General features: G+C 39.5%; 1 protein-coding gene across 1 annotated transcript in view; it reads right to left on the bottom strand.

The window, feature by feature from the left end:
* The window catches only part of TPP2 (tripeptidyl peptidase 2), a 55,841-nt gene extending 30,445 nt beyond the window's left edge, over positions 1–25,396 (bottom strand). The window contains exons 1-16 of the mRNA XM_082336093.1: positions 25,169–25,396; positions 18,048–18,176; positions 16,797–16,892; positions 16,271–16,375; positions 15,539–15,663; positions 14,646–14,809; positions 12,431–12,585; positions 11,272–11,348; positions 10,644–10,771; positions 8,663–8,762; positions 6,388–6,536; positions 6,140–6,255; positions 4,334–4,502; positions 2,907–3,064; positions 1,459–1,535; positions 444–550 (exon numbers count right to left, since the gene is read on the bottom strand). Of these exons, the coding sequence (XP_082192219.1) occupies positions 444–550; positions 1,459–1,535; positions 2,907–3,064; positions 4,334–4,502; positions 6,140–6,255; positions 6,388–6,536; positions 8,663–8,762; positions 10,644–10,771; positions 11,272–11,348; positions 12,431–12,585; positions 14,646–14,809; positions 15,539–15,663; positions 16,271–16,375; positions 16,797–16,892; positions 18,048–18,176; positions 25,169–25,330 (2,017 nt within the window). The 5' untranslated portion in view covers positions 25,331–25,396. The remainder of the gene's footprint in view (positions 1–443; positions 551–1,458; positions 1,536–2,906; positions 3,065–4,333; positions 4,503–6,139; positions 6,256–6,387; positions 6,537–8,662; positions 8,763–10,643; positions 10,772–11,271; positions 11,349–12,430; positions 12,586–14,645; positions 14,810–15,538; positions 15,664–16,270; positions 16,376–16,796; positions 16,893–18,047; positions 18,177–25,168) is intronic.
* Between the last annotated feature and the right edge of the window lie 836 nt (positions 25,397–26,232).

Raw genomic sequence — 26,232 nt, 5'->3', positions numbered from 1 at the left:
TAATCTCACACAGGAAGATGAGAAAAAAAAACCTTTTTTTTTCCTTCCTTGCAGAATTATGAGCTGCTTTCCCATTATGAAAATCACATTTTCTTCACTTAAGACATCTTTCAACACTACATCCATGCACCTTAAAAACTAGGCAAACCTCAGACAGTAATACTTTTCCATAAACATGGGGTATTCCTCCAGTTATGGGCAATCACTTCAGATTGTATTTGCTGGTTTCTAGAAGACTTGAGAATCAGGATTCTACTATACCAGAATCCATGAGAACTTAAAATCACTCCTCTAAGAGCTTAAAATCAAATAAATATTTTACATATTCATGGGTCAAATCCTTCAGTTCCTATTCAGGTAGAACTCAAAATGATTTCAGAACAACTTTGACAAGTCTGACAGATGTGATTTTTTTATTTAATTAATGTGGTCATTTTCCTTACCAGCCCACGTAGCTCCCTGTGGAACATCAATGAAATGCCTTCGGATTTGGCCAGGTTTAAAATGAACATCTGTATACGTCAGGTCATAGCTTGATGATTCATCTACTCTGTATGTCAAAAAGAAAACACAAACACTAATCAAACAAGCTGTGAAATCTCTCTCTTTTTTTAAAAAAGTATTTTTAAATGCAAAAATACTCTCAAAAAAAAGTGTACAATGAGGATATTTAGTTCTCAGCACCAATTATTTTTAATCCATACTAGTAGAGAATCTGACAGCACAATGTATCTAAAAGATTTAAAATATCAGCTCCATCACATTATGTAGACACCTTCCCCGCCTCCCTGAAGTTACTGTGCTTAAACATAAGTATCAAAGAATCATAGTTTTCAGTGGATCTGCTTTTCCTGGCTGAGTGACTTTCCACTAAAGTGAGCTAAGGTATGTGAGAAGTAATATTTCTATGAATGAGTTAGAGGAAAAGAAGTTAGTGGTTTTTTTTTCCCTCAGGGCAGATTGTCCACTGAATAGGTTTAATAAGATACTCTCCTTCCTTATCAAGATCACTGAAGTCATATGTTTAAACCTATGATGAGCACAATACTAGCTCTCTAAATTCACCAAATAATGCCCCCTGCCTTTATGTGCTCTAGTCCACCAGTTAGAAATGAAAAAACAAACACCAGTTGACCTACACCTATGAGTACATCAATTGATACTTCGGTCAGCCAGCCAGACGTCATCTGTATTTTGATGGACCAGGAATGCTGCCACTGCGGCTAAGCCGACCAGAACACACTGCCTTCTGGCTGCCGGGACCAAAACTACAAAAAAGCCACTGCTGTGTAAGTCTGCTGTGAGCTTCTTTTCAGATCTCTGCTCCCTTATCAATGTTAGTAGTAAGTTCAAGAACTCCCAGAGAAAGAAGGTGGTGAAATAAATGACAACAAGTAAAGTGGGTACAGAAAACTAAACTAAACTTAAAAAATGCAGATAAAGCCTGGGTTTACTGACCTTGTTGGTATAACAACAGTTATTGGAACTCTGAACAGAGGGCCTGCATTAGGCATTGCTATATCATATCCACACACCTAAGAAAATAAAATACAGCCACTTAAAATCTTTGGTCAAAATGAAATTATAGAAAACAACATTAAACTTAAACTAGGTCCAGAGTATTTTGCATCTCTGTAGCTATCATTGAGAAGAAAAAAAAAAAAAAAAAAAAAAAAAAATCTTCATTTGACCACTGTCACCCTAGAAATAGTAAAACAGCAACATTCACCAAGAAAAAAAAAAAATTAGTTTTTCACACTTATTTCAGTCTTTTCCCCAGAAGTTTTCAAGCTTTTGACCCACATTTGATAGTCCCTATATCAAAAGCTCAACCTAGTTTCAACTCAGAATTTGTCCCAAACAGCCTTATTATTTCATTTCAGCTATTTTTGTTGTTGTATTAAAAATATTTTAATCCTTGTTTTCCAGGATTATGTTTGAGAAAATACAGTTTGATTTACTACGCCTTTCATGGCCAAGCTTTAAATACTATCCCTGAAAATCTGTTCTATCATCACTTTGCTAAAATGTTCTCAGTGGTACCTTAGAAGACTCGCAACTCTAAGCATCTTAAGCAAGTCATTTCTAAAAAGAAAGCTGATATCATCTTCATTACGATCAACTACAATGCAATGGAAACATTTCAATGTTAATATAAGGCTTGGGATGAGGATGGAGAGGGCTGAAAAATATTTTTTGTTGGTGGGTTTCTTTTGCAGGAGTGAAGGAGGATGGTTGGGAGAGAAAATGAGAAATTTAATGGTTTCGTATTAAATTTGTCCAAATTTGAACGTAGCAGCTCAAAGTCAGCAAAATGCTTCTGCTGTACACAGCCATTACCACCCATCTTTCTCCTTCATCTTCCAAAATAGGATGGCATAGGTGTGAGGAAACAGGTTGCATCACTGTACCCAAGCAACTCCTCAAGGTAAAGCAAAATCTTGGGTTCACGTATGACTGCATGGCAACACCACAAAAAGCTAGGCCAGTCCTCAAGCCACCACAGAAAGAGAAATATTTAAGACCTTATAAAAACACAAATCTCTGTCCTCAACAATAATACAGGACCGAGCCAGATAGTCAAAGGTGAAAATATATCCACAAAAAAAACCCCTTAATGAATCGCTATTTATTTGGTTTATATTTCTATATGCTTTTATTTTTTAAACATAGCAATAGTTATGCTATACAAAGTCCCACTGGCATGTGCTATACAACACTGTATAGCATAACTATTGCTGCACCCTATATTCACCCTGTACAGTGAAATGGAGTGCGGCAGCATCTTCTGGTCTGTACAACACACAGCTTTTATTTCCTTAAAAATTACTTTTATAAAAGTTGCTAGAAACCACATGAAAAGGAAAGGGCACACAATCTTGCTTAGAACACCAATACTTCAATACCTCTGTATAATGCAGTCCTTCTCTCAGGCCACGTGGATCCACACGAATATTTATGTGTCGACACTGGTTCATAAGCTCTAAATGACTAGGACACTGGACCCACGGTGCATTTGAAGTTAAAGCTAAATGAAGCTGGAGAGATATTCTTTCAGTGTTCTCTGTCAAGAAACAAATTTAAAAAACAGTTCAATAACACAAATATGTGGTCATATTCTACTATAACACAGTATTTGCCATTAAAATGTACACATCAATAAAACGTAATAGGAACCAATTCCTTAGCGCCCCTGGATGTCAGATTCTCCACAAAGGACAGCGTTCTATATTATTTCTTTTAACTTGAGAAAAATAGAATAGCAGCAGTGTACAGTAAAATAAAGGTTGTACCTAACTTTGAAACAAGATCATGCTACAAGCTAGTTATCTAATACAAATCTCGAACTATTTTTTCAGATCGTTTGCTCCCTGCAGAAGTGTCTATCATATGATTATTTTATTTTGTCATGTCATACGGTAAATTTAAAAAGCACCAATTGCAATGTAACCTGTCAAACAACTAAGTCACTCTGAGTCAGTAACCTGTTCCGATTCATACCCTTTCTTCCCCTAAATAAACTCATCCCTTTGTCACATGCCAACCTTCTTGGGGATCACCAGTTTTAGGAAAGGAATTAATCTCAGTAACCAGCTCTCACATGGATCATTTTTTGAATACAGTGTAATTCCATCTCTCAGTGAGTTCCAATTTGTATTTAATAAAGCAGAGCAAAATGGTTTATGGAGAAAAGATGTCAAACCTTATTTTGATATGCACAAGTTACTTTTGCCCTGTTAGTAAGTAACAAAAACTTGCATCGCTTCCTGTATTCCCTTTAGATATAACTATGCTTATTCATTATCAGATACTGAATGTAAGTCTAGTTTGTTAAACTAAGATTTTTCTCAGGTTGTGGAAACTTAGATAAAGTCCAAATTTAGAATTTAGTCTTTAAATAACTGAGAAACTAATTTCTGGGTAAGTTCTTTCATCTTTAGAACAGTATCCAGTTTTTGTCAAGAATTACCTACAACAAAACCCCTGAAGTGCTACAATTTCATGAAACATTAGGGATATTTGATTATTCTTCCATATTCTTCCCTGGCCCCACAACTTTGCTTTAAATTTCTTCAGAACAAAGACAGATCTCTTTTTTCAGTGAGAAGTATGAAGCAACAGACCCCCCCCAAACATGGAAGTGCTGCAGTTATAAGTCTGAGGTTAGAATGGAGGAGTTGTTCACCTGCATGCCTTCATTTACCGTGAAATTTAGAGCTGTGCTTACTCCTTTTACAGTACAGATTCCTATCACTCCTCATTATCACATATTTTTTGTTTTAAGATTACACTTTATTCCCCCCCACCCCAGCATACAAAAGCTCTTTCCTACCTGTGTTCTCAGGAAAGACAGGTTCTATGCCAACCCCATGATCAGAAGGTGCAGCTATCTGGGCAGGATCTCTGAGGTAGATTCCACGGTTGCTGCCGACAGTAACCGTAAAGCCTATGTTACTTGTGAATGATGAATTCTGAATGAGGTAGTCATAGGCTTTATCAACCTGTCAGAAAGAACACATTCTAAATTAACAAATTTCAACTTACGCGTATTTTCTTCAACTTATGCATATTATCTTCAACATGAAGTGTTCAGCAAGCACAACAACAAACAGTGCAGTAACTCATGTGCTACCTGAGCCACACGGATTGCGCCTTACACAATACTCAGTATAGAAAATGAGGCAGCATTTTCAGTTTGCAACAGCCACACAGAGCACAGAAAGTCAAGAACATTAAAAAAAAGACAAATTTTCTTTGATATAAATCCATCAAAAGATGAGCAACAAAAGTTTTCAGAGATGACTTCAAAGACAAAGAGGACTTCAAAGGCCCAGACCTACTATACTAATTTAGGTGCCTTTCTCATACGTGGAGCAACACTAGTTGAGCATTTAAATCTTTTATACAATACAAGAAGTTGAGCAGTTCAAAACAGACAAGCAATATGGGATGCCCATATAAGTTTTATATATTGACATAAGAGAATCAGGTCGTAAAATCCAGCCCTGGATTTAAGTAAATGAGCTGACACAGTAAACTCAGATGACAAGTTCACCTTTTTGTTTTAAAAACACACCCTTCTATCTTGCTTTCTATTCTATTGGCTCCAAAAATCTTACATTCACTTCTCCTTCACAGCGAGCTACCTTCACCAGTGGAGATTAGGGCAGTTTCCTTTGAGACAAGTGGACATACAACAGACTCAGTCTCTGAGATCAGAGTTTTAACCACATGTTTTAGCACATGTTTTAATCACAGACTACTCAACCAGAAGATATGACTGGTGCATTTCATTTTTCTGTGGCAATGTTTTTTGATACGGCTACCACCATTGTTGCCTTCTGCATCAAACTCAGCGTTACAGATGTGCTTAGTGGACGTTACCTACTAGGTTCTAGCATCTCCAGAACGTGAGTTTAGGGCTAAGCATTTAATATCTAGCATCTTTAAGCATGAGAGCAAAATCTCAGTACCTCTTTCTGGCCAGGATGGGAGTGACTGTAGGCAAAAAAAAAGCAGCAACTCTTGAAGAGCCTACGCTTATGCACAGGGAGACTGTCATTCACTATGCCTTCATACAAAGGATCATATCACAGATTTCCAAGCTACTTAGAAGTCCACAGGACACAATGAACACTCAAGACTTTTCAGTGCAGGCCCAGAGCAAAGTCACTGCACAACTTCAGCTGTGCTGCTTTGTGAACCAGTGTGGGTATCTCTATTTTCACTGCCCAGAATTTACAGTTCCAGCTTTTGTCTGGACAGAACCAGTCCAGCTCTCTCTGACAATAACATAAAAACATTTTTGGACATTAGGACAGAATTTAGGCATCCAAACCCACACATGGGTGATAAGAACCCACATCCCACTTTTATGTCCACATGCCTTTTTGATCAGTCTAAGAATGTGTCTAGCTAACACATTCATTCTACAATAATGGCATGCTGAAACTGAAAGAACCGTCTCATTCCTCCTCCCCTCCCACTGCATTCCCTTCTTCTCCCTCAATCAGATCTGAGAATCAAGTAGCAAGGGAGCAAACTGAGCGAGCTCATATAGAAAGCTGCTCTTTTTTTGTGGCTTAGTTTTCCACTGGTAGTTATTTACATTATTTTGGCTTTTTTTGCTAGCAAGTACCTGAATAATACCGTGTCCTTGTGCAAATACTTCTATGTTTTCAGCTTTCACTGCAGTATTTTCTAAAGCTCTTCTGACAGAATGAACAGTGTAATGAATATCATTAGCTTTGAGCCCTGAAATTAAAAATAAGGGTATTATTGGATACAACAAAAAATTTGAAAGTTAAAGCATTTTTTTTTTTAAGAGGAAAAAGTATCTAATCTCTTTTAGACTATGCATCTATATTTAACATTGTAGCACATTACCTGACAACACTAATGCAATGCCTCCACATGCATTGGGAGAAGACATGGATGTGCCATTCATGAGTTGTGTTCCTCGCAGAGTCCAGTTTGGAACAGAAGCAATAGCACCTCCTGGGGCGCTGATACTTACTCCAAGGGCTCCATCAGTGCTAGTGTTAAAACAGAATGGTTGAAAAACAAACATTTTTTTCTGCACTCTTTATCTTGAAGTTACCTGTACACTTAAATAATTTTAGCTTTAGGGAACATTCACAAGTATATTACTTCACTAAAGCCATTAACCCATTAAACCCAAGAAAAATCATATCACTAAGTAGCAATTTAAAATGTCACATTAATCATCAGCTATTCCTGTTTTACAATGAAAGTTTTCTAAAAACTTTCACTTCTTCAATATTCTTCACCAGACTTCAGTTTAGTCAGCAGAATATCTTCCGGGATTTGAATTAGAAAATGCACACAAACAAACCTATTAAACACTTCAGTACATAAATTAGTATTCTACATAGCCTATTTAACAGTTACTATTTTTAAAGAAAAACAGTAAAAAGGAGAGGAAGACTAGAAAAGATCCAAAATCCAGATCTGTAATTTTGCATGCTGCCACTTCACTACCAGGTCAAATTCTGAATTACAATACAGAACCCGAGACAAGGAGAGCGAGGGGAGAAGACAAAAAAAGGAACGTCAAGCGGTGGATCAGGATCAGTTGGGCCTAAGCTACCTTTCTTTCTTGCCCAAGCGTATTTAAGAGCAGCGCGAGTACCTATGGCACAGTTAAAGCAGCATCTAGTTTTTAACTGTACGAGCCAGATATACTCCCATCTTCCTTGCTCTGGATAGACAAAAATTGCACCACTTGAATAAGGACAACATTGTGGCTGAGCTATTAAGTTCTGTGGAGAAGCAGGGTAGTTATATCCCACACTAACAGCTTCGTATGTCTAAAATCTGTCTCAAGTCAGAGTATTCTCAGTACGATATTGTAATATAATGTTTGGACATATTTTATGATACCCCTATATAAAAAACAGGTGTTATATCATGACACTTCTGGCCAAGCAGTGCACACACAGTGTATCTGCCCGAAAGCCTCTACTGCTTACTCAGACAGACTGATCCCCCACCCCAAGCCTGCTCTAGCAAAGCTTTAGGAACTCTCCAGTCACCTCCGTGTTGCATCCTACACAAGGGGAATCTGCCTTTGGCCAGACAGCCTTTCAGCTGACACATGCTCATTCTGACTACTTTACGATGCAAAGTGATAAAGTACACAAAATGTAGTTTCGTGTGTGTGTGTGTGTATCAATATTAATTACAAATCTTTCTGCCTTTCTCAACTGAAAGCAGAGACTACATTTCTCTTTTCCCTACATGAAACATGATAATTCTACACAATAAGGTTCTTGGAACAAAACACTTGCCTGTAAATATACAAACACCATGACAGCTAACTTTGAAGACCAATGCTAATAGGGAAGCATTTGCTATGTAACCTGCAAATAAATCAAGGACCAACCGCAAGCTATGTTTTTTATTTTTTCCTTCACCCAATACTATTGTAGGCTAAACTACAAAAGACAGTATACAGTAACTCCATGACTCGCAAGAACAACTCCAAAGTCTAAACACAGGCAAGAACTCAGGAAGACATGCTATTCTTTTTTTCTTGTCTATCACATTACTATCAAATGCTTCTGAGATATGAAATAAACATTGAAGCTTTCATTGCCACTAAATTTTACAGATCTTTGAGATAATTTTCTATAACGTGAGGTAGAAAAGCATTTTCTGCCTACTCACCCCTCTACTGGACTCAACCAAAACCTCTGAGTAAGTTGTGCCATCACAGAAATGTCACTGAAGCCAGAAGTAACACCACTGCAGTAACAGTATTTCTTTTAATCAACACTAACAGAACAGTTAACTTCACCAGACTAACTTAATGAAATAAATGCTACGGAAAAAATCCTCTGAAAAAATAAATTTCAGAAAAAGGACAAATTCAAGAACTTTTATCATCACTGAATAGGTTTGCGCTCATCAAATACATTTTCCTGAAACATACATGCTGTGCTGAGGCAGTTCAGTGGTCTACCTCTCCCCCAGGAGTTCTAGATCCCAACATACAAAGGCCTTCAAGAACAGCAGGCTACCTATGCTCTTCCCATGGGAAAGAAATACTTTTATTCTGGTCTTAATGACCAATTTTTAGATTTTGAATTACATAATCTGAACCCCAAAGTAATGAATTTATTCTTTTAGTATAACCTACCTAGGCCCTCTGGATGACCAAGTATATTGATTTGCTGGCAGTTTTTCTCTTAAAGAGTATTCAGCAACCATCATGTCAGGTGACACATAGGCACCAACACCTGTAAAAAACATTCAAGCGCTTTAGATGTACAATGAATTTTTATTAAAAGAAAAAATATTTCTGTGTTTTAAATTCATTATGAGAAGAATTTTTGCTTGCCGTTTAAAAATGGAAACACATTTTCCATCTAATTAAATCCAGATATTTTTACAAAGCAAGTGTAAAGCAGCATGCTATGCAGTAACAATGCTGATGGTCATACTACATAACATTAAAATATTATGTAAACTTCAAAGTTTCATTTTCATTCAACTGGAATAGAATGTACTCACCTTCTACATTTCCTTCACAACAGACCACTTTTACATGTCTCCACTCTCTCCTGCACCCCTCTGGCTGTGTTTACACTGTTACAACCTACACAAGCCGTACCTCAAAGCAATCTGTGTGAATTGGTTCATGTTCACGTGGCTCACAGCCACACCACTTGGAGCAGACGGCCACATCCACACAGCTCAAACACAGTGATGAGACAGTCATTACATTACATTTATCAGGAGTGCCCAGAGCATGTAAATGACTACATCAAAGCCTGCTAAAGCTGTATTTTTAGAACACGATGTCAAGGATGCACACTGCATCCATGCCGTGTACCTATTCTAAAGCGTACACTCCATTTTCTTTATGGCATAAGCACTATCAGGATGGTAGAAAACTACCATACTAAGCTGACAAACAAATCTGGCAAGGTCCATGTCCATACTGTCTGTGTGAACCAAGCCAACGTGTCGACTGTATTTTGCTTTACCCTCAAAAAACAAAACAAAACAAAAAAACCCTATCTGGTTCACTCCAGATGGAGGACAAGGAGCAAGCTACTTTGCATGCAGAGTGAACGATCACCTAGTCTCTAGAGTGATACAAGAAGCTGAATTAACAGAGTAGATGCACTGTAAAAGCAGAGCCAATGCAGACATGAAAAGAGCTTGTTAGTTCCAGTTCCAACCCCCAGTCTCAGTAGTGGAGTAATTGCAGATGAACTTTTAGAAAGTAATCAGTGTGAATTCTACTAGCCGTCCTGAAACAGCGTCTCTCCAACTTTCAAGTCTACATGCTAGTCTGCTTGCATGAGAACTCAGATTTAACAAGCATCTTGTTTAACACAGTAATGCACCATCAGAGGATTTATATAAAAATTAAGACTAGGGAAGTTACCCCTGAATGCTAAACATTTTGCTAAGTTGTAGATGTCAATCTTTCACTGAAATATCAAAAACATACACTAGCCCATCAGAAAAACCAATTCTTATGCCAGTAACAGACTTGCACAGAAGCAGCACTGCAGCTGAAAGAATTCTCCCCCTAGAAGGATTTGTCTAGGTCATGTCATGGGATTATTTTACATCCAAATTAAAAAGCTTCATTTCATTACAAATAGAAATTAGAGTATTTGATGAAGATAGATGATCTAAAACTGTGGTTCTGACAATTCAGAATGCATTACAAGACTTCCCAGAAGATTAATTAGAATCCAACTTGCTTATATTTTTTACAAGTTGCACTTACAAACAGCTAATGGTCTGAGTGGTGTGCTCAGACGGTTACAGTTAAAAAAAATAATCCTGCAATGTTCAAACAGGTCAGACCACAAAGATTTCTTTTGTAAATTTTTATACAAAGCCACATCAGATCAAGACCATCCACCTCCTACTTCTGTTTTCTACATAAGTTAAGTCTTGAATTGTAAGAAGATAATCTAAATTTTTATACCTAAGCATACAGGAAGTGCCTCCCTCAGAATTAATCTTGTAGCGCAGTAGTCTTTGATATTTTTTTAGATTTAGTTCAGCAATTAACTGGTGATCTCAAACAAGTACAAAGCTTGAAAAGACAGAAGCTGAATACAGTCAACATTTTTTTTTCAAAACAAATTATTTACCTATTACACTAGATGTAGTTCCACCAGGACATCCTACTGTAGAAAGGCAAGGGCCATTATTTCCTGCACTTGAAACATAGATTACATTGTGTTTCCACACCGCTTCATTAATTACTTCACAAATTCTCCTGATGTAAGAGGAAAAAAATAAGTCGTTTAATCAACAATATTGCTTTCTTCCCACATGGTAAAACTCCCATTTCTAGTAGAATCTCTGTGACCAGTCACAGAAAAAGGAATATTATGCAGCCTGCTTCCCACACCTAGCAGAGGCGGTTCCAGTACGGAAGCTGACCACAAAAAATATCTTCTGGTTTTAAAAAGGAGTAGCAGTTATATAGCAATATTAGGTCTTCAAAAAACCCCCCACAGATTAGGTGGTGTTCCAACAACAAAAATTCTTTATTATTCTAAAATATTATTTGTATTATAGATCAATAGCACTTTCAATGGGTATACTTAACTTTTGAAGGTATTTAAAAATGCAAACTGCAACAGTTTAATGTACCTGAATTATTTGGCCCTGGACAAATCATTCTTACTGACAGTTCATTTACACAAAGCTCAACAAATGTAATTCCACTTCTGTAACGTTAAAATACTTTATATTAACCACAGCAGTACTCACCCAGAATTTGGCCAATGTGTCGCTTCTCCATAGCTATAGTTGACAAGATCGCATTTGTATTTTATTGCTTCTATCATCTGATAAAGTAAAAATAAAAGCCAAAATACATACTAGTCATAGCATAAGTCACGTAAGGAATGACAAAAAACATCTGCTTCAACTGATCTGCTACAGACCTAAGAAAAAGGGATAAATTTCTTTTGACTCTGCAAAAGAAAAGAATTTAATTTACTTCAGTAAGTTATTTAAGTAGTATTTTCCCAGTGAACAAACAGAATAAAAAAACCCACTCCCTGAACAGTCTTATCTTTGCCATGTTCCAAGCTATAAATTAAGACATTACCCTAAGAGAAAACCGCAGACATCATTAGTATTGTCTCAAGTATCTGTTCTCAATAACATAAAATTGTCCTTTCCTGTGCAGTTTGGTTAAATTCCAAAAAGCCACAAAAACATTATTGTACATCTTCATGTTGCTATAGCAAGATACTCTATGGGCCACAAATACAATTTTCTGTTTTCAGTTCCTTTTCTTGTGTAAAATTTTTCCCCATCAACTCACTACATGGAAAAAGTCTTGAGCCTTTCATCATTAAAAAGGAATGATATCTTTCCTCACTCTTAAGAAACAGAGTTAAAAAAAATTCAGCAACATGGGTAGATACTAGACTCTAGTCTAGATTTATTTAAGTATTTAAATATTCTATAGTTATCTAAGCAACTATAAAAAATCCACTCACAACACAGAATAAGGAACTTTAAATAAGCATACAAGTAACTTAGCCCATACCTCAAGCTAGCCAGACACACTGCAACTCTATCAGTCTGAAAAACCCTGTAAGTCTCTATATGCAACAGAAGTCTTCTTTTGTATTAAAACATTAGTCTTAACATATGTTTTAAAATATATTCTGGTTGGTTTTTGGCTTTTTTTGGTTGGGTTATTTTTGTTTGTTTTGTTTCAAGTTGGGTTTTTTTTGCCCCCTCCTCCCCCCGCCCCCGAGTTGGTTGGGGTTTTTTGTTGTTGTTGTTGTTGTTGTACATATTCTAGAACCACAAAAAACACAGCCTATAAGCAAGTAGAGCAGAAAGTGTTCCACAATATTCTACAATGAAGTCACGCCGCTGAGATTAATCGTTTATTCAGTGAAATACCCACAGCTCTTATTAGACCAGTGCCAGTTTCCATTGTACTTAGTCTTGTATCACCAATCTTGATTGCAAGAATCTGAGCTCCAGGAGCCACACCATTTCGTTCTGGTTCTTCTGGAAAGTATCCAGCTGCAATACTAGCCACGTGTGTTCCATGTGCTCCTGAGCAAATGAAAATTTCATCACTGTATGTTTAATGAACTTCATTTATACCAATTTAATCCGCTACAGCACAATTAATTTTCACCTATTGAGCTATAAGTATGTAAATCCAGTCAGCGGATGGTCACAAGTGGTATTCCTCAGGACTCAGTACTGGGGCCAGTTTTGTTGAATATCTTTATCGATGATCTGGATGAGGGGATTGCGTGCACCCTCAGGAAGTCTGCAGACAACACCAAGTTGGGTGGAGGGCAGGAAGGCCCTACATAGGGATCTGGAGAGGCTGGATCAATGGGCTGAGGCCAACTGTATGAGGTTCAACAAGACCAAGTGCCAGGTCCTGCACTTCGGTCACAACAACCCCATGCAACGCTACAGGCTGGGGGAGGAGTGGCTGGAGAGCTGCCTGGCAGAAAAAGACCTGGGGGTGTTGGTCAACAGCCGGCTGAATATGAGCCAGCAGCGTTCCCAGGCGGCCAAGAGGGCCAGTAGCATCCTGGCTTGCATCAGAAATAGCACGGCCAGCAGGACTAGGGAAGCGATCGTCCCCCTGTACTTGGCACTGGTGAGGCCACACCTTGAGTACTGTGTTCAGTTTTGGGTCCCTCACTACAAGAAGGACATCGAGGTGCTAGGGCGTGTCCAAAGAAGGGCAGCAAAGCTCGTGAAGAGTCTAGAGCACAGTTCTCATAAGGAGCGGCTGAGGGAACTGGGGTTGTTTAGTTTGGAGAAGAGAAGGCTCAGGGGAGACCTTATTGCTCTCTACAACTACCTGGAAGGAGGTTGTAGCGGGGTGGGGGTCAGTCTCTTCTCCCAAGTAACAAGCGATAGGATGAGAGGAAATGGCCTCAAGCTGCGCCAGGGCAGGTTTAGGTTGGATACTAGGAAAAATTTCTTCACCAAAAGGGTGGTCAAGCATTGGAGCAGGCTTCCCAGGGAAGTGGTTGAATCTCCATCCCTGGAGGTATTTAAAAGATGTGGCACTTAGGGACATGGTTTAGTGGTGGACTGGGCAGTGGTAACAGTTGACTCAATGTTCTTAAGGGTCTTTTCCAACCTAAATGATTTGCGATTCTATAAAATGAGCCCAAGTTTCAAATCACTTTATTTAATAAGTATCATATTATACTACGGAAAAAAAAGCCAGTAAACAGCAGCAAGCTGCAAAATAAAACAGCTTTTTGAGGGGAGAAAAGAGGCAGCAGGCAGAAAGAAAGGAAGTATTAACTTAATTCCACTAACAAAAGTTACTTAAGAGGCTCAACACTTCCTACTCAAAGTTATGAAGATTACACCTGAAATGACTCAGTGGGGATTAAGAAAGAAATTAGAAATAAAACTGCACAGAAGTATAAAAAGGATCTCTCAGAAAAAGTTACCATCAATTTAGAAACTAGAACTGCTTCTGTAGTTCTACTAAGAGGGGATAGTTTCATGAGAAATTAAGAGCATTTTCAAACCAAATACATCCATGCCACCTTAACCACTCACGATGCTCCCAAAACAAAACATAATTATATGAAGAATACACAAATATGGGTTCAGAGTGGTTGGAGCTACAGCTATAGTGACACCTGCCACCACAAAAAAGTTTGTATAAACCAAAATAAAGATTAATACCCCTTTTGCTCATGGATGTCTTATTTAAGATTCTTAAATTACACAAGCACAAAGGACAGCAACTAAAAATCAGTCATCACCCTATATTTAGGAAACAAACCAAAAAAGGTACTTTGAAAGAAGCTTCTCTCTATTTTAGGCTTTAAGATGCAGGAACATCTTAAAGAGTACCTAAGTATACACATTCTATGTATACATGCATATGAACACAAAATTGATAATATTTCAGACAAAAATGAAAGCAGGTTTGGTAATGAGCTGTCATTATAGGTTTAGTTCAGGAAATCTGAATATTGATCCTGATTGCCATAGTAATGAACACTGTATTAAGACAGCTGCCTTGAGCCACCCTTAGTATCAGAACCAGGACCCAATACAAATTGCTGCTTCTCATGATACCTACTCAGCAGCAAAATTTTCTTAAGATTACTTTCATTTACCTCCACTTGTCACAATGGAAAGAAGGTTTCCATCATCATATATATTCACTGAATAATTCAACATCTCAGATGTTCCAAAAGATCCATATTCCTGAGCCTCTTTGTAGGTTCTCAGCACTGTACAGCTAGTTAAGTCACCACTCTCACTTGTATCTATGCAGGCTCTGTTGACAAAAATAAAAAAAAAAAAAAAAAAAGCAATTTTCCAGCTGCTGTAAACTTTCAGTATGTCCCCCCTGCCCCAGCAAACAGTACCACAAAGACTTCAAGAAGTCTGGTTCTGTGTTTATGGTATCTTACTCCTTTAAGTCAGTATCTTTAAACCTGTTTTTTTACACTTAGATTCAGAAACTACAAAGATCTCTAAATAAACTGATTTTCAAATGCTACTAAAATTCAAATAAATCTGTCCTTGAAAAGCAAGCATATGGAAATTCAGGCAATTTCTCCAAGAAAGAAATTTTACTAAAGCTAGCTGTTTGGTGCTGGTACACAAACATTTGAAGTCTTACCCACTGTTCTGTATGATGCACATTATCAGTCAAGAAAAGTGGCATATTACATCCTGAAGTTTGTACAAAGACTTCTGGTTTGGTTTTTTTTTTTTTTTCCTATCACCAATGGATACTCAAAGCAATTTTACTCTGCTTCAGAAGAAAATCCCACAAGCTTACACTTTATCAAGCTGTCTTTAATAAGACTTCATTCTACCCCATCTTCATTTGGGATTGGAACTTTGTCATGAAACTCAAGGGATACAGCAGGATTATTTTAAAGCAAATAATATTTAAGACTTCTATAAAGAGGGTAGATTTAAAAGTTAACACAGTCTTCAATGCAAGCTGCTATTTTATGTGTAGAACAAGACATTTTAGACAAGTTTAGGCATTTACCTCCAGGTCTCACCATCATTCCATACTAGACAATCATATACTGGGCCAGGATCACTATATTTTTTCTCAAAAGAATTCAACAGTTCCACTTGATTTTGAAGTTCTTCCTTTATTAGCTTATTTACCTAATAAGGCAAGAAAAAGACAGTTAGAGTATTTCTAAGACTATTACAAGATAGGTGATCCTGTATTCCTTTCTGATGCTATACATTTCTTCTGTTACTTCATCAAGAATGTAGGACTATCCTAGGAATCACAAACATCTAGAAGTTCAATTGTCTTCAACAGTGCACTATTTATTTCTGGCCTATTATGTATAACTATTACCCAACCCAAAGCATTTCTGGTACTTCACTGCAATAGTACCTAGCTTACAAAAGAAAGAATATGCTTAGAAGACTCCAATTTTGAACACAGCAAGGATGACAGCCTCAAAAAAGAGCATATTAAATTAAAAATGAAAACTTACTAAAAATATGCTACAAAGTATTTGAAGTACTACCCTTTTCATATTTGACAACAAGTTTCGAAAGTTAACGACACTAAGCAAATCAAACAACCATCCATATACAGACTTTTTAAATTAATCAGAAGACACACTGGTAAGTTATCTGCCAAAATAATCACAAGTATATCTTCCTTCACTCATCTAATAAAATATTTCAATCCTCTCAACCAGTAACAAATTGTTGCAAACAACAAGTTTACAAATTTATTTAGACTTATAAAAACCTGGGAGGGAGAGCTATGAGCAGCATCAAATTCTTCTTGTTTCCTACAGGCCTCTGCTAGAGCCAGTCTGTGAACTGGATCCCAGAGCTTTTCCTTGCGTTCTTTCTGTAAAATAAAACCAGGTTCCTCGATATATTGACAAATACATATGTCAAAGTACGAAGACTACAAAAATAATTTGAAAATTCTGATTTGAGACACAACGGCTAAAGAAGTTCAACATAGTACGATAAATAAGCAACAATTGCTACACAGAAAAAAGAAATGGGTATCAATAATTTCTAGACTTTTTGCCTTGATGGACCACTGTGAGGAGGACCACCAGGCCACCTCCTGTTGCTCTGAAAAATCACAGAAGAAATGGATCATGTCAAAACTAAACAAAAACCAGTGAGAGAATAGCTCTCAAGTGCTGGCTAGCCGCCTACCTGTGTTAACAAATCACATACTGTAGTTTCCTAGAAAAACTTAAAAATCAGAACAGTGAAATATGACTATACACCAGAAGCAAAATGTAATGCCTTACCTGAATCCTCTCCTTAAGAGCTTTAGGATAGATATCATAGCCATTTTTTATGCCAATGTGATATTTGCCTGAAGGATTTACCCAGTTTGCTGGAATCTACAGAAAAGTACATTCAGAAATAGGTTAACTAATGGCATAAAAAAAAATAACACTTTGTAAGACAGCTTAGCAGAACAGACTTGCAAATATTGCCAATTTAATTCCCTGTCTCCATGACAGTAGCTACTGCACTGTTTCAACAACATGACATGGCACTTTCAATCCAGTTCCAAAGGAATCAGTATCAATTCATGTGACACTGCCATTGAACGTCTTTCGTATCAGTTGCCCTGATACTCTACTTATAAAACATCCAGCCCCAGCAGTGACTTTGTTGGGTGAAGGTCTGGGGAAATAATAGCACTATAAATGAAAAGAAGCACCCTAGCATGAAGCGGTATTATGGTTAGAGGTCATGACAAACATCTGAATGTCTAATTTCATATCTTGCTGCAGTTTAGACTCTCAGCATGTCAGATACACTATTCCTAGTTACAACAGCAAAAGAGAGCAACAGATTCACCCTTACAATCATATTCTGTGCAACATTCAGAAGAAAGCTAATAGCATGGAGAGATCCAAAGATTTGATGCCCCCATATCACCTGATCAATCTAACCAGCCAATCAAGAACATGTCAGTAACAGCAGCAGTTCTATGCAGCTGAGACATCTACTAGATCTCATCACATCCCTTCTGAAAACCCTACACCATTTCTGTTCTATTCATAGTGAGAATGCAGTGAGCCTACAACTAAGTCCACACAGATTTTTCAGTCTCTTGAACTATTTACCACAAGCTTAACATGATTCCTCTTGTAGTTTATACAAATGTGGAAAATACTAGCACTTTTAAAGACAGAACTGTGTCTGATATTTTTAAAGCATGTTAGCATGTTTTCTTCAGCCAGCTTCCAAAACTATATCAGATACTGATTTGAACAAAGAGTAATTAAATGATTATTAGGACCCCAACAAAACCCTGCACACACCCCCATTCAGCTATAGAAAATATTCAGTATAAAGACATATGAAAAGTAAAAGAAATGTCAAGCAATCCATAAGAAGATGAGCAAATGCAGTATTAGTTTTGGTTAAGATCTGGTTAAAAGGAAGTAAGTTCTGCAGGAACCAAAACAGGTGCTAAATTTGTTGTTAAACAAGAAAGAAAGAAAAAGATGCACAGTGGTGTCTCTGTACCACCAAATATTCACCTTTAAAGTTCTTCCAGAAAGACCAGTAATTTCCCCATCTTTAGGTTCTACAATGGTACATGTAGTTACATCACCACTGCCTGTTGTATCAATTATATCAATTATCTTGGGTTTCCCATCAGTTGTAATCTGAAAATATAAGCACAGAAAAATTGAAAATGTACTTGATTACCCTTTAGCATACAAACCAGGAAATTTTCAATTTTTGTTAATAAAAATATCAACTAACTTCCTTAAGCGCCCAACCTTTAACTGAAGGACATAAAACCAACTTGAAATTAGTTATATTTTCAATGAACTAAGAGCAACGCATCCATCTTTCTGCTTTACACAAATTCACTAACCCATTTCTAAAAAGAATTTAGAAGACAAACAAGTAATAACATTGTAGCAATAAAGCACAGGAGCCTCAACTTAAAACCAAGCCTAAATTTGCAAAACCATTTGCAAAAATTAATATTTGTGTTTAAATGATTTGCTGCAGTGCTTCCATCCCACCGTTCTGGCCAACTTTTACAGTAATGAGTGCACAACTAACAAAATGAAAGGTGCTGAAGTACATGCACTCGCAAGCTTGAGTCTCTTAACTGAGCTTAAACCTAAAAGGAACACAAGTTACCATCGTCTCATTTTTCCTGTTTCAAGGATTCTGCTTCATGTTTTAATCAACCTGAAGTGTTAGGAGTTATGGCTGTATCCACCTAATACTGTATAAGGAGTATTTTTACCATGGTGAGGAGAAAGACAGCTGACTAGCTAAGAGTTTACAAGCATAAATTTAAAGCCTCCTCAAATTAAATGAAAACTAGCCCTGATGGGCTTTATGGTAGTTGCAGGCAACTAAACAACATCAAAGTAGAAACCACTAACCTACCTGAAGTTCCTTTCACCTAGAGGAACCTTCTACACAATTAACAAGAGTACAATTAAGATTTTTTTTTTTTTTAACATTTAGCAAAAATATTCAACATTATCATCTTGTAACAACATGCTTCATTTAGGAGGTATTGTATGAGTTTATTCAGCAAATAAACTATAATCCATATATACAGTAGTATTTCCTTGAAGGGCAATATGAATTCAGAGGGATGGAACACCTCCCCTATGAGGAAAGGCTGAGAAAGTTGGGGTTGTTCAGCCTGGAGAAGAGAAGCCTGCAGGGAGACCTTATTGCGGCCTTTCAGTACTTAAAGGGGGCTTATAAGAAAGATGGGGACAGACTTTTTAGCAGGGCCTGTTGCGATAGGACAAGGGGTAATGGTTTTAAACTAAAAGAGGGTAGATTTAGACTGGATGTGAGGAAGAAGTTTTTTACAATGAGGGTGGTGAAATACTGGAACAGGTTGCCCAGAGAGGCTGTAGAATCATTAAATCGTTTAGGTTGGAAAAGACCTTTAAGATCATCGAGTCCAACCACTAACCTGGCACTGCCAAGTCCACCACTAAACCATGTCCCTAAGCACTACATCTACCCGTCTTTTAAATACCTCCAGGGATGGAGACTTAACCACTTCCCTGGGCAGCCTGTTCCAGTGCCTAACTACCCTCTCAGTGAAGAAGTTTTTCCCAATATCCAACCTAAACCTGCCCTGGTGCAACTTGAGGCCATTTCCTCTTGTCCTATCACTTGTTACTTGGGAGAAGAGACCGACCGCCACCTCGCTACAGCCTCCTTCCAGGTAGTTGTAGAGAGCAATAAGGTCTCCCCTGAGCCTCCTCTTCTCCAGACTAAACAACCCCAGTTCCCTCAGCTGCTCCTCATATGACTTGTTCTCCAGACCCTTCACCAGCTTCCTTGCCCTTCTTTGGACGTGATGCCTCATCCCTGGAAACATTCAACATCAGGTTGGACAGGGCTCTGAGCAACCTGATCTAGTTGAAGACGTCCCTGCTCATTGCAGGGGGGTTGGACTAGATGACCTTTAAATGTCCCTTCCAACTCAAACCATTCTATGATTCTATGAATTGGCCATATACACCTATTTTTACAGTTCTACATCAAAGATTAATTAAAAAAAAGGAAAAAGAAATCAATAATCTTCCCAACATCTCCTATACACTAACTACACTGAAAGTGAAAAAAACTTCTTGTTCAGAAAAGCAGCAACATTTGCTGTTTTCTACAATTTAAATATTTGGTATTGTTGCCTTTATTCTCTATCAATAATGTTGATGCAAGACATAAGATACATGGCAGGTAGTTTTGCTCAAATTGTGCTCTGGAATTGTGACTTCAGCTGCTGGAAGTTAACAACATGATCAAGCTGTTCCATAAAAGTCACTTTGCTGCTGCCAAAAAGACAAGGGTCAAGCTTTTATCACACCTCAACAAGGTTTCAAATTCTCATGGTTTAAAAACAAAACAAACAAAAAAACAAACAAAAAAAATCACAACCCAAAACAAACAAACAAAACCCTCAAAAACTCAACAAAAAAAACCCAAACCCAAACAGAAAACAAGCAACCTCCAGCCCCCAACAAAAACAGATTTAAACAGATGAAAAAAAGAACCAAACCCGAAAATCCCAAACCCATAGCAACTATAAAAAGGACATTCATTTCCCCAGAAGGTAACAAATACTGCTTTTGAAGACACTTGCTAAGGAAGAACTTCCATTACAGAAACCAACACTATTACTCTGTTCGTAGAAGTTTATGTTCAGTTAAGAAAATTGTTAAAGCATGTTCACCATACCTGGTAAAATATTTACTGAACAACAGTTACACAGTAGTGAAAATTTACTTGGGAAACACAGTGCATAGGCATTCAAACCATATAATTTTCTAGCATTGACAATTAATGCCTTCAAACGTAAGTCTCCACTCTCAGAAAAGTCAAGAGCTGCTCCAATAATAAAGCCACTGCAAGCCAAACCTGAGATTATCAGAATCGGATATTTTTCAATATGCCTCTAATCAAAGTGAATTATTCAGTGATCAAAGCACAAGAAAACAAGAATGAAAACATAATCCAAGGTGACTTGTTTGAAGTAGACAAGTTATACTGCAACAGGTGGCCAGAACACAGATTTATGCCGTAGCAAGCTTGGGTAGGTTTAAAAGTTGTTTCTGAGCCAGGAAGACAATGTGCAACTCCTACACTATATGGCGCTCCGCCTCCTAGCTGAATGGCAGGTCCACGCACGCGCGTGAGTTTGTACAATTAGAATCAACAAATCGGAGTCTTTCAGTCAGACACAAGAAACTCAGAATTTCAGGTGCAAAGGTCCAAGGTTCAACTCCTAACGGCAGCAATCCAGACAGGTTCACGGTCATTTAATGCAAGTAACCGATACGGCTGCTTCTGCTGACATGAACCGTTGTTTGGCATACTGCCTACCAGTAGTAATGCTACAGTGAAACTCAGAGTTCAACTGGGTTACCCTTTACAAGTCTGGTAATTCTGAGGAAAAAATAATAATAAAAAAAAATAATCAAGTGAACTTGATGAATTCCCTTGTGTGAACAGAAAAATCCTGAAGTAATCACTTTATTACAGACAGAAGGTACATTTTAGTACCTTTCACATTAAAATTCAAAAAATTAAGAACTTTTATACGATTAGAAATATTTTATAGTGTATTTATAACAAAATCCCCAATCCTACCTTTAATGTCATGTTTGCCTACAGCTATTTGAAAAACTAAATAAAAGTCTATTAGTTTATAACTGAAAATGATTTTGTTGTTTATATGTTTTAGTTTGAAGTTTGAAAAACATACTTTCATGTTAGCTCTGACTTTGTAAGACAACTAAATTAGTAAGTTGAGCACATTAAAAACAATCTATCTGCACAATCCGGGCAGCTGAGCAGTATAATAGAAGCAGAGGAACACCAGTATCCGTGACAATCCCAAATTAAAAGGCAAAGCCAGATGCATCTGAGCATGTTTTTGCCAGACCATACAGTGTTACTGATTCCAACTGACAGCTATTGCAGCAACAAGAGATGAACAAGTTCTTCAGCACTTTGTTCCATGGGACAGCTGATCATCATCACAAATAAAATAATTTTCAAGCAATTTTTTTTTTTAAACTCAGTGCTAAAGGCAAGTCAAACCAAACTAGCTGCTACTGCTAAAAGGTCATCTCATAGAAGTACAAACTAATTTTAGTAAATAATAATTCCAACAGGCACTTCACGAAATAAACAAAACTGCAAGCAGCAGATGAACTGATTTATCTATCGTGAAACATAACAAGAAGTGACAACAACAACAGGGAAAGGACAGGGTGGAGTTGAACAAAGACTATATATACACAACCACAACGCTCCATTAAACGTACCTTATCTGCCCACCTAAAATTTCATCAGTCCCTGTGCCTTAATGAGGAATTTCAAGCCATGACTCAGAAGATAACAATAGGAAATAGATTCTACCAAGAGGGCTGAGAGGGGAAAAAACTAGCATGAAAGACGACGACAAACTGGACTTTACAGTTGACATCAACAGGTGGCGTGTAAAGCAATGGAAGACGAGGTGAAAACAGTTCCCTAGAGGGCACTGGCTACAAGATTCAGAAAGAAAAGGAAAGTAAGTATAAGTTAGATTAACATTTTGTGTGGCAAAGCAAGCCAACCAATAGAAAAATGAAACCGATGTAAGAAAGTTTGTTAAGCCCAGTAACTATTCTCTCTATAGCAACAAATGTCCAGGGAAGAATATAAACATAATGGTACTTCCCTGTTATTCTCTGTCCCGAAATCTTTTTGTCCCTCAGCAAGCGATCGTATGCCACACATTTATGGTATCAGTAGTTTTACAAACCAAAGTATAACATCAACAAGCAAAGGAACCCTACCCAGGAATGAAACACTAAGGAGCAGCAAAACATGAACTGTTTTGTTTTGACTAAAAACCCCACTATATTCAAAACAGGGTAGCTCATTTTGGTCTGTAATCATTATTGACGTTAACTTGAACTCAAAGGTGTAATACCTATTAACCTTGCTACATACAATGCTTTCTTCTCCCTCTAAGCAACTGACTCAATTCTCATAGTTCTAACTCCATGCCAGGCCAAGAACTGACAATAAGACTGACAGTAAGAAAAAGGAGCAGCAGAGAAGACAGGGGTCTTCTAAAAAAAAAAAAAAAAAAAAAAAAAAACCAAAACAACCAACACATTGTCCCAAGGTTAGAAACTACTTGTTGCAGTACAGCTATGCTGTCTCACTGTCTGTGCCCAGGACACTGTCTTATTCTGTCGATGCAAAACGTAAACTGCCCAATACTCCACTCTTGCTGAAAAAACACTTACAAATCTATTCTACAGACTGTGCGCTGCCTGTGTCTCCTTTATAATTCCCTGTACCCTGTCCAATAAGCCTCCCAGTTCTGTAGTTTAGCATGTAGTCTAAGTAAGGTGTCTTAAATAGGCAGTGTGGAAAGAGCACACAGCTTCTTTACGTGTTTCTCTAACATCCCTGCAAACTCACTCTTACCCATTGCAAGATGAATTTCACACCACCACTCCCCCCCCCGCCCCAAGTTCTCTACAAATCTTTTACTTCACTACCTGAAATTTTATCCTCCGCATAAAGAAAGTTGGAGAAAACTGGTATGGTCAACACTGAGATCATGAGGGTTGATAAGTATCTCTTATTATACCTTATGAGACTTAGGTTACCTGTCTCAGAATAAAGCTTCCCTCTACTGCCCATAAACTCATGCTTTTTTTTCTTTGTTGACCAATCCTCATTTATAACCTCTAGAGATTTAGGGTTTTTGCTTTCATATGTGAAATTTCAGAACTACGCACATCCCATTTATAATCACATCTTCCTAATTGCCTTTTACTATTTCCTGGTCTGCCCATGGTATTATCTCGTTCGCTTTTTGGCTAGCTTTCTTTAAGCTTCCTAATTACTCTTCCATTTACCCACAAGTTTTTGCCAAAAGCACCAGTTTCATTCCAGCTTAAATCAATCAAAATTACAGCTGTCCAGTCCCTCCTTCCACCCTACCTGTCCTCTTCACTCATCCTTTCACTTACCTGAACCCCATAAGGGGTCATTTCAGAACACTGAACTAAAGATCTGCCAGGGTGAGGTCCCTGAACTAGGTCTCCCTCACTTAGGAGTAAAATCTGTGCCTGTGCCAAAGAAAGGGCAGAAACCAACACAGGCCCTGCTTAGTTAAAAAAATAAAGGATGCAGTATCCAAGCGAGTTGCATACAACTCTCTCTGCATCATTTCTCAAGGCTTCCTTTGCCACATCTCAGAGAAAACAAGTTGACAAGAAATTGGAAGCAGTAGTGACATAGAAGTCCACATACAAACTTACATGACAAAGAAACGTTACGAGACAAGAGTTAAAAGAAATAATGAAGTGCTGAGAAATGCCAAAATTAAAATCACATACACTGAAATTCACAAAACTGAGATTGAGATCATAATAGCAATCACTGTGCAATCTGAGCTACCAAGCTAGCAGATCCAAAAAAAAGCTGGCAGAACCAAATTTGATACAGATTGTTATCGCAATACAATACATGAAAAATACACTGAGGAAGAGAGGTATGCAAATTTTGCCAGAAATATACTTTTGATGTAAAAGATCTAAGCGGCTGTTTGCAGCCTCTAGCTACCTACTGTTGAAGTAATGCTAAGCTTTAACGCAAACACAAAGTATTCTTTTATAATGAGTTCTACGTGAAAGAAGACAGCCAAAGAGACTGAAGTACCACAAAACGGCTGTGAATGGCTTAAAAGGAGGATCCTTACACCAACACCCCAAGTGCAGGGTGCGGAGCCCCTGCCTACCGGATTCCTCCGCCCTCCCGCCCCAGAGCCCACCCTCACGCGAACGGACGCTTAGCGGCAACCGCAAGCAAACAAACAACGCCAAGGGCCCAGGAGAGCCCCTCAGGGGCCTCCCCTGCTCTCGCCGACGCCTCGGGCCGCCCGGGAGCCATGACCGCTCCCAGACGAACGCCCCGGCCCCGCACTCGTCCCCGTCCCCCCGGCAGCGCGGCCGCCGCCCGCCACAACGCCCCGCGGGCAAGTCCGGCAGGGCCCGGGTGCTCCCCCCGCCCCCTGAGGGCCCGCCCGGCGCCGCTCCCCGCGGCCGTGACTCAGGGCCGCCGCCGGGGGCGGCTCCTCCCCACCGCCCGTTACCTGCATGCCCGGCGCCCCCGGATCCACGCCGGTGTCCAGCACAGCCAGCAGCACTCCCCGCCCGTCGAAGTCGGGGAAACGGGCGAGAAAGGCGGCGGCACCGGTCTCCTTCTTGGGCAGGAGGCCGTGGAAGGGGAACGGCTCCTCCACGGCGGCCGCCATGGCGGGAGCGGGGACGGGACCGCGCGAGACCAGAGCGCGGCCGGCAACGGCGGCTGCGAGGGGAGAGGGGAGGAGAGGGCGGGGCCTGGGGGAGGCGCATGCGCCGTGTCGCCCCACCAATCCGCGGGGAGGCGGACCCTCTCGCGGCCCGCGGCGCGAGAGCGCCGGGGCTAAACCGACCAATACGGCCGCGCGGTTGGCTGGCGCTCGCGCTGGAGCTGGCGGGGCCCACGGTGGAGACAGCCAATCAGAGAAGGGACGCGCTCCACGCGCCGGAACCCGGGGCGGGCTGTCGGGCGCGTGCCGCGCGGGGCGTGGCGGGGAGCGCAGAGCCGCGGGCGGCCACGTACCGCGGCGGTGGGGCAGCCGCCGGGCAGGGCGGGGCCGCGCCTCGCCGGGCCGGGCCGGGCCGGGAGCCGCGAGCCGCCTCCCGGAGTCGCCGGCCTAGGGCACCCTCGGGCCCCGCTTCCCCGCGGGCGGGGCGGCTGCGGTCTCCTCGGGGGGTCGGTCCTGTCTCGGCTGCTGCCCGTCCGCGGCCTGCGGCGGTGGCGGCGGGCAGGCAGCCTCCCTCCCTCCTTCTTTCCCTCCCTCCGGCACCGCTGAGGCGACATGCCGGTGCTGCAGGGAGGGAGTGCGCGAAATCCTCCGAATCGGAAACAGAATCAATATGCAAACACTTACTTCTAATTTTTTTTTTTAATTTATTTATTTTTCCGCTGATGCAGTGTCAACGGGATAAAACCACGTTACGTGGTTGCAGTGCCTGCAGGAACGCTGCGTCTCCGTTACTCTGGGTTGACACGGCTTTCGTAATGTGTTGCACGGCAGATTGATGCCTGTGCAACTGCTTAGCAAAAAGAACTATAAAGGCTACCTAAAAGCTGTGGCGAGCTCCAAATAAC

The sequence above is a fragment of the Platalea leucorodia genome, assembly GCF_965183815.1.
Source record: "Platalea leucorodia genome assembly, chromosome: 2".
Classification (NCBI taxonomy): Eukaryota; Metazoa; Chordata; class Aves; order Pelecaniformes; family Threskiornithidae; genus Platalea; species Platalea leucorodia.
Note: the sequence above shows the minus strand (reverse complement) of the source record. Positions and strands in the feature narration are given on the sequence as shown.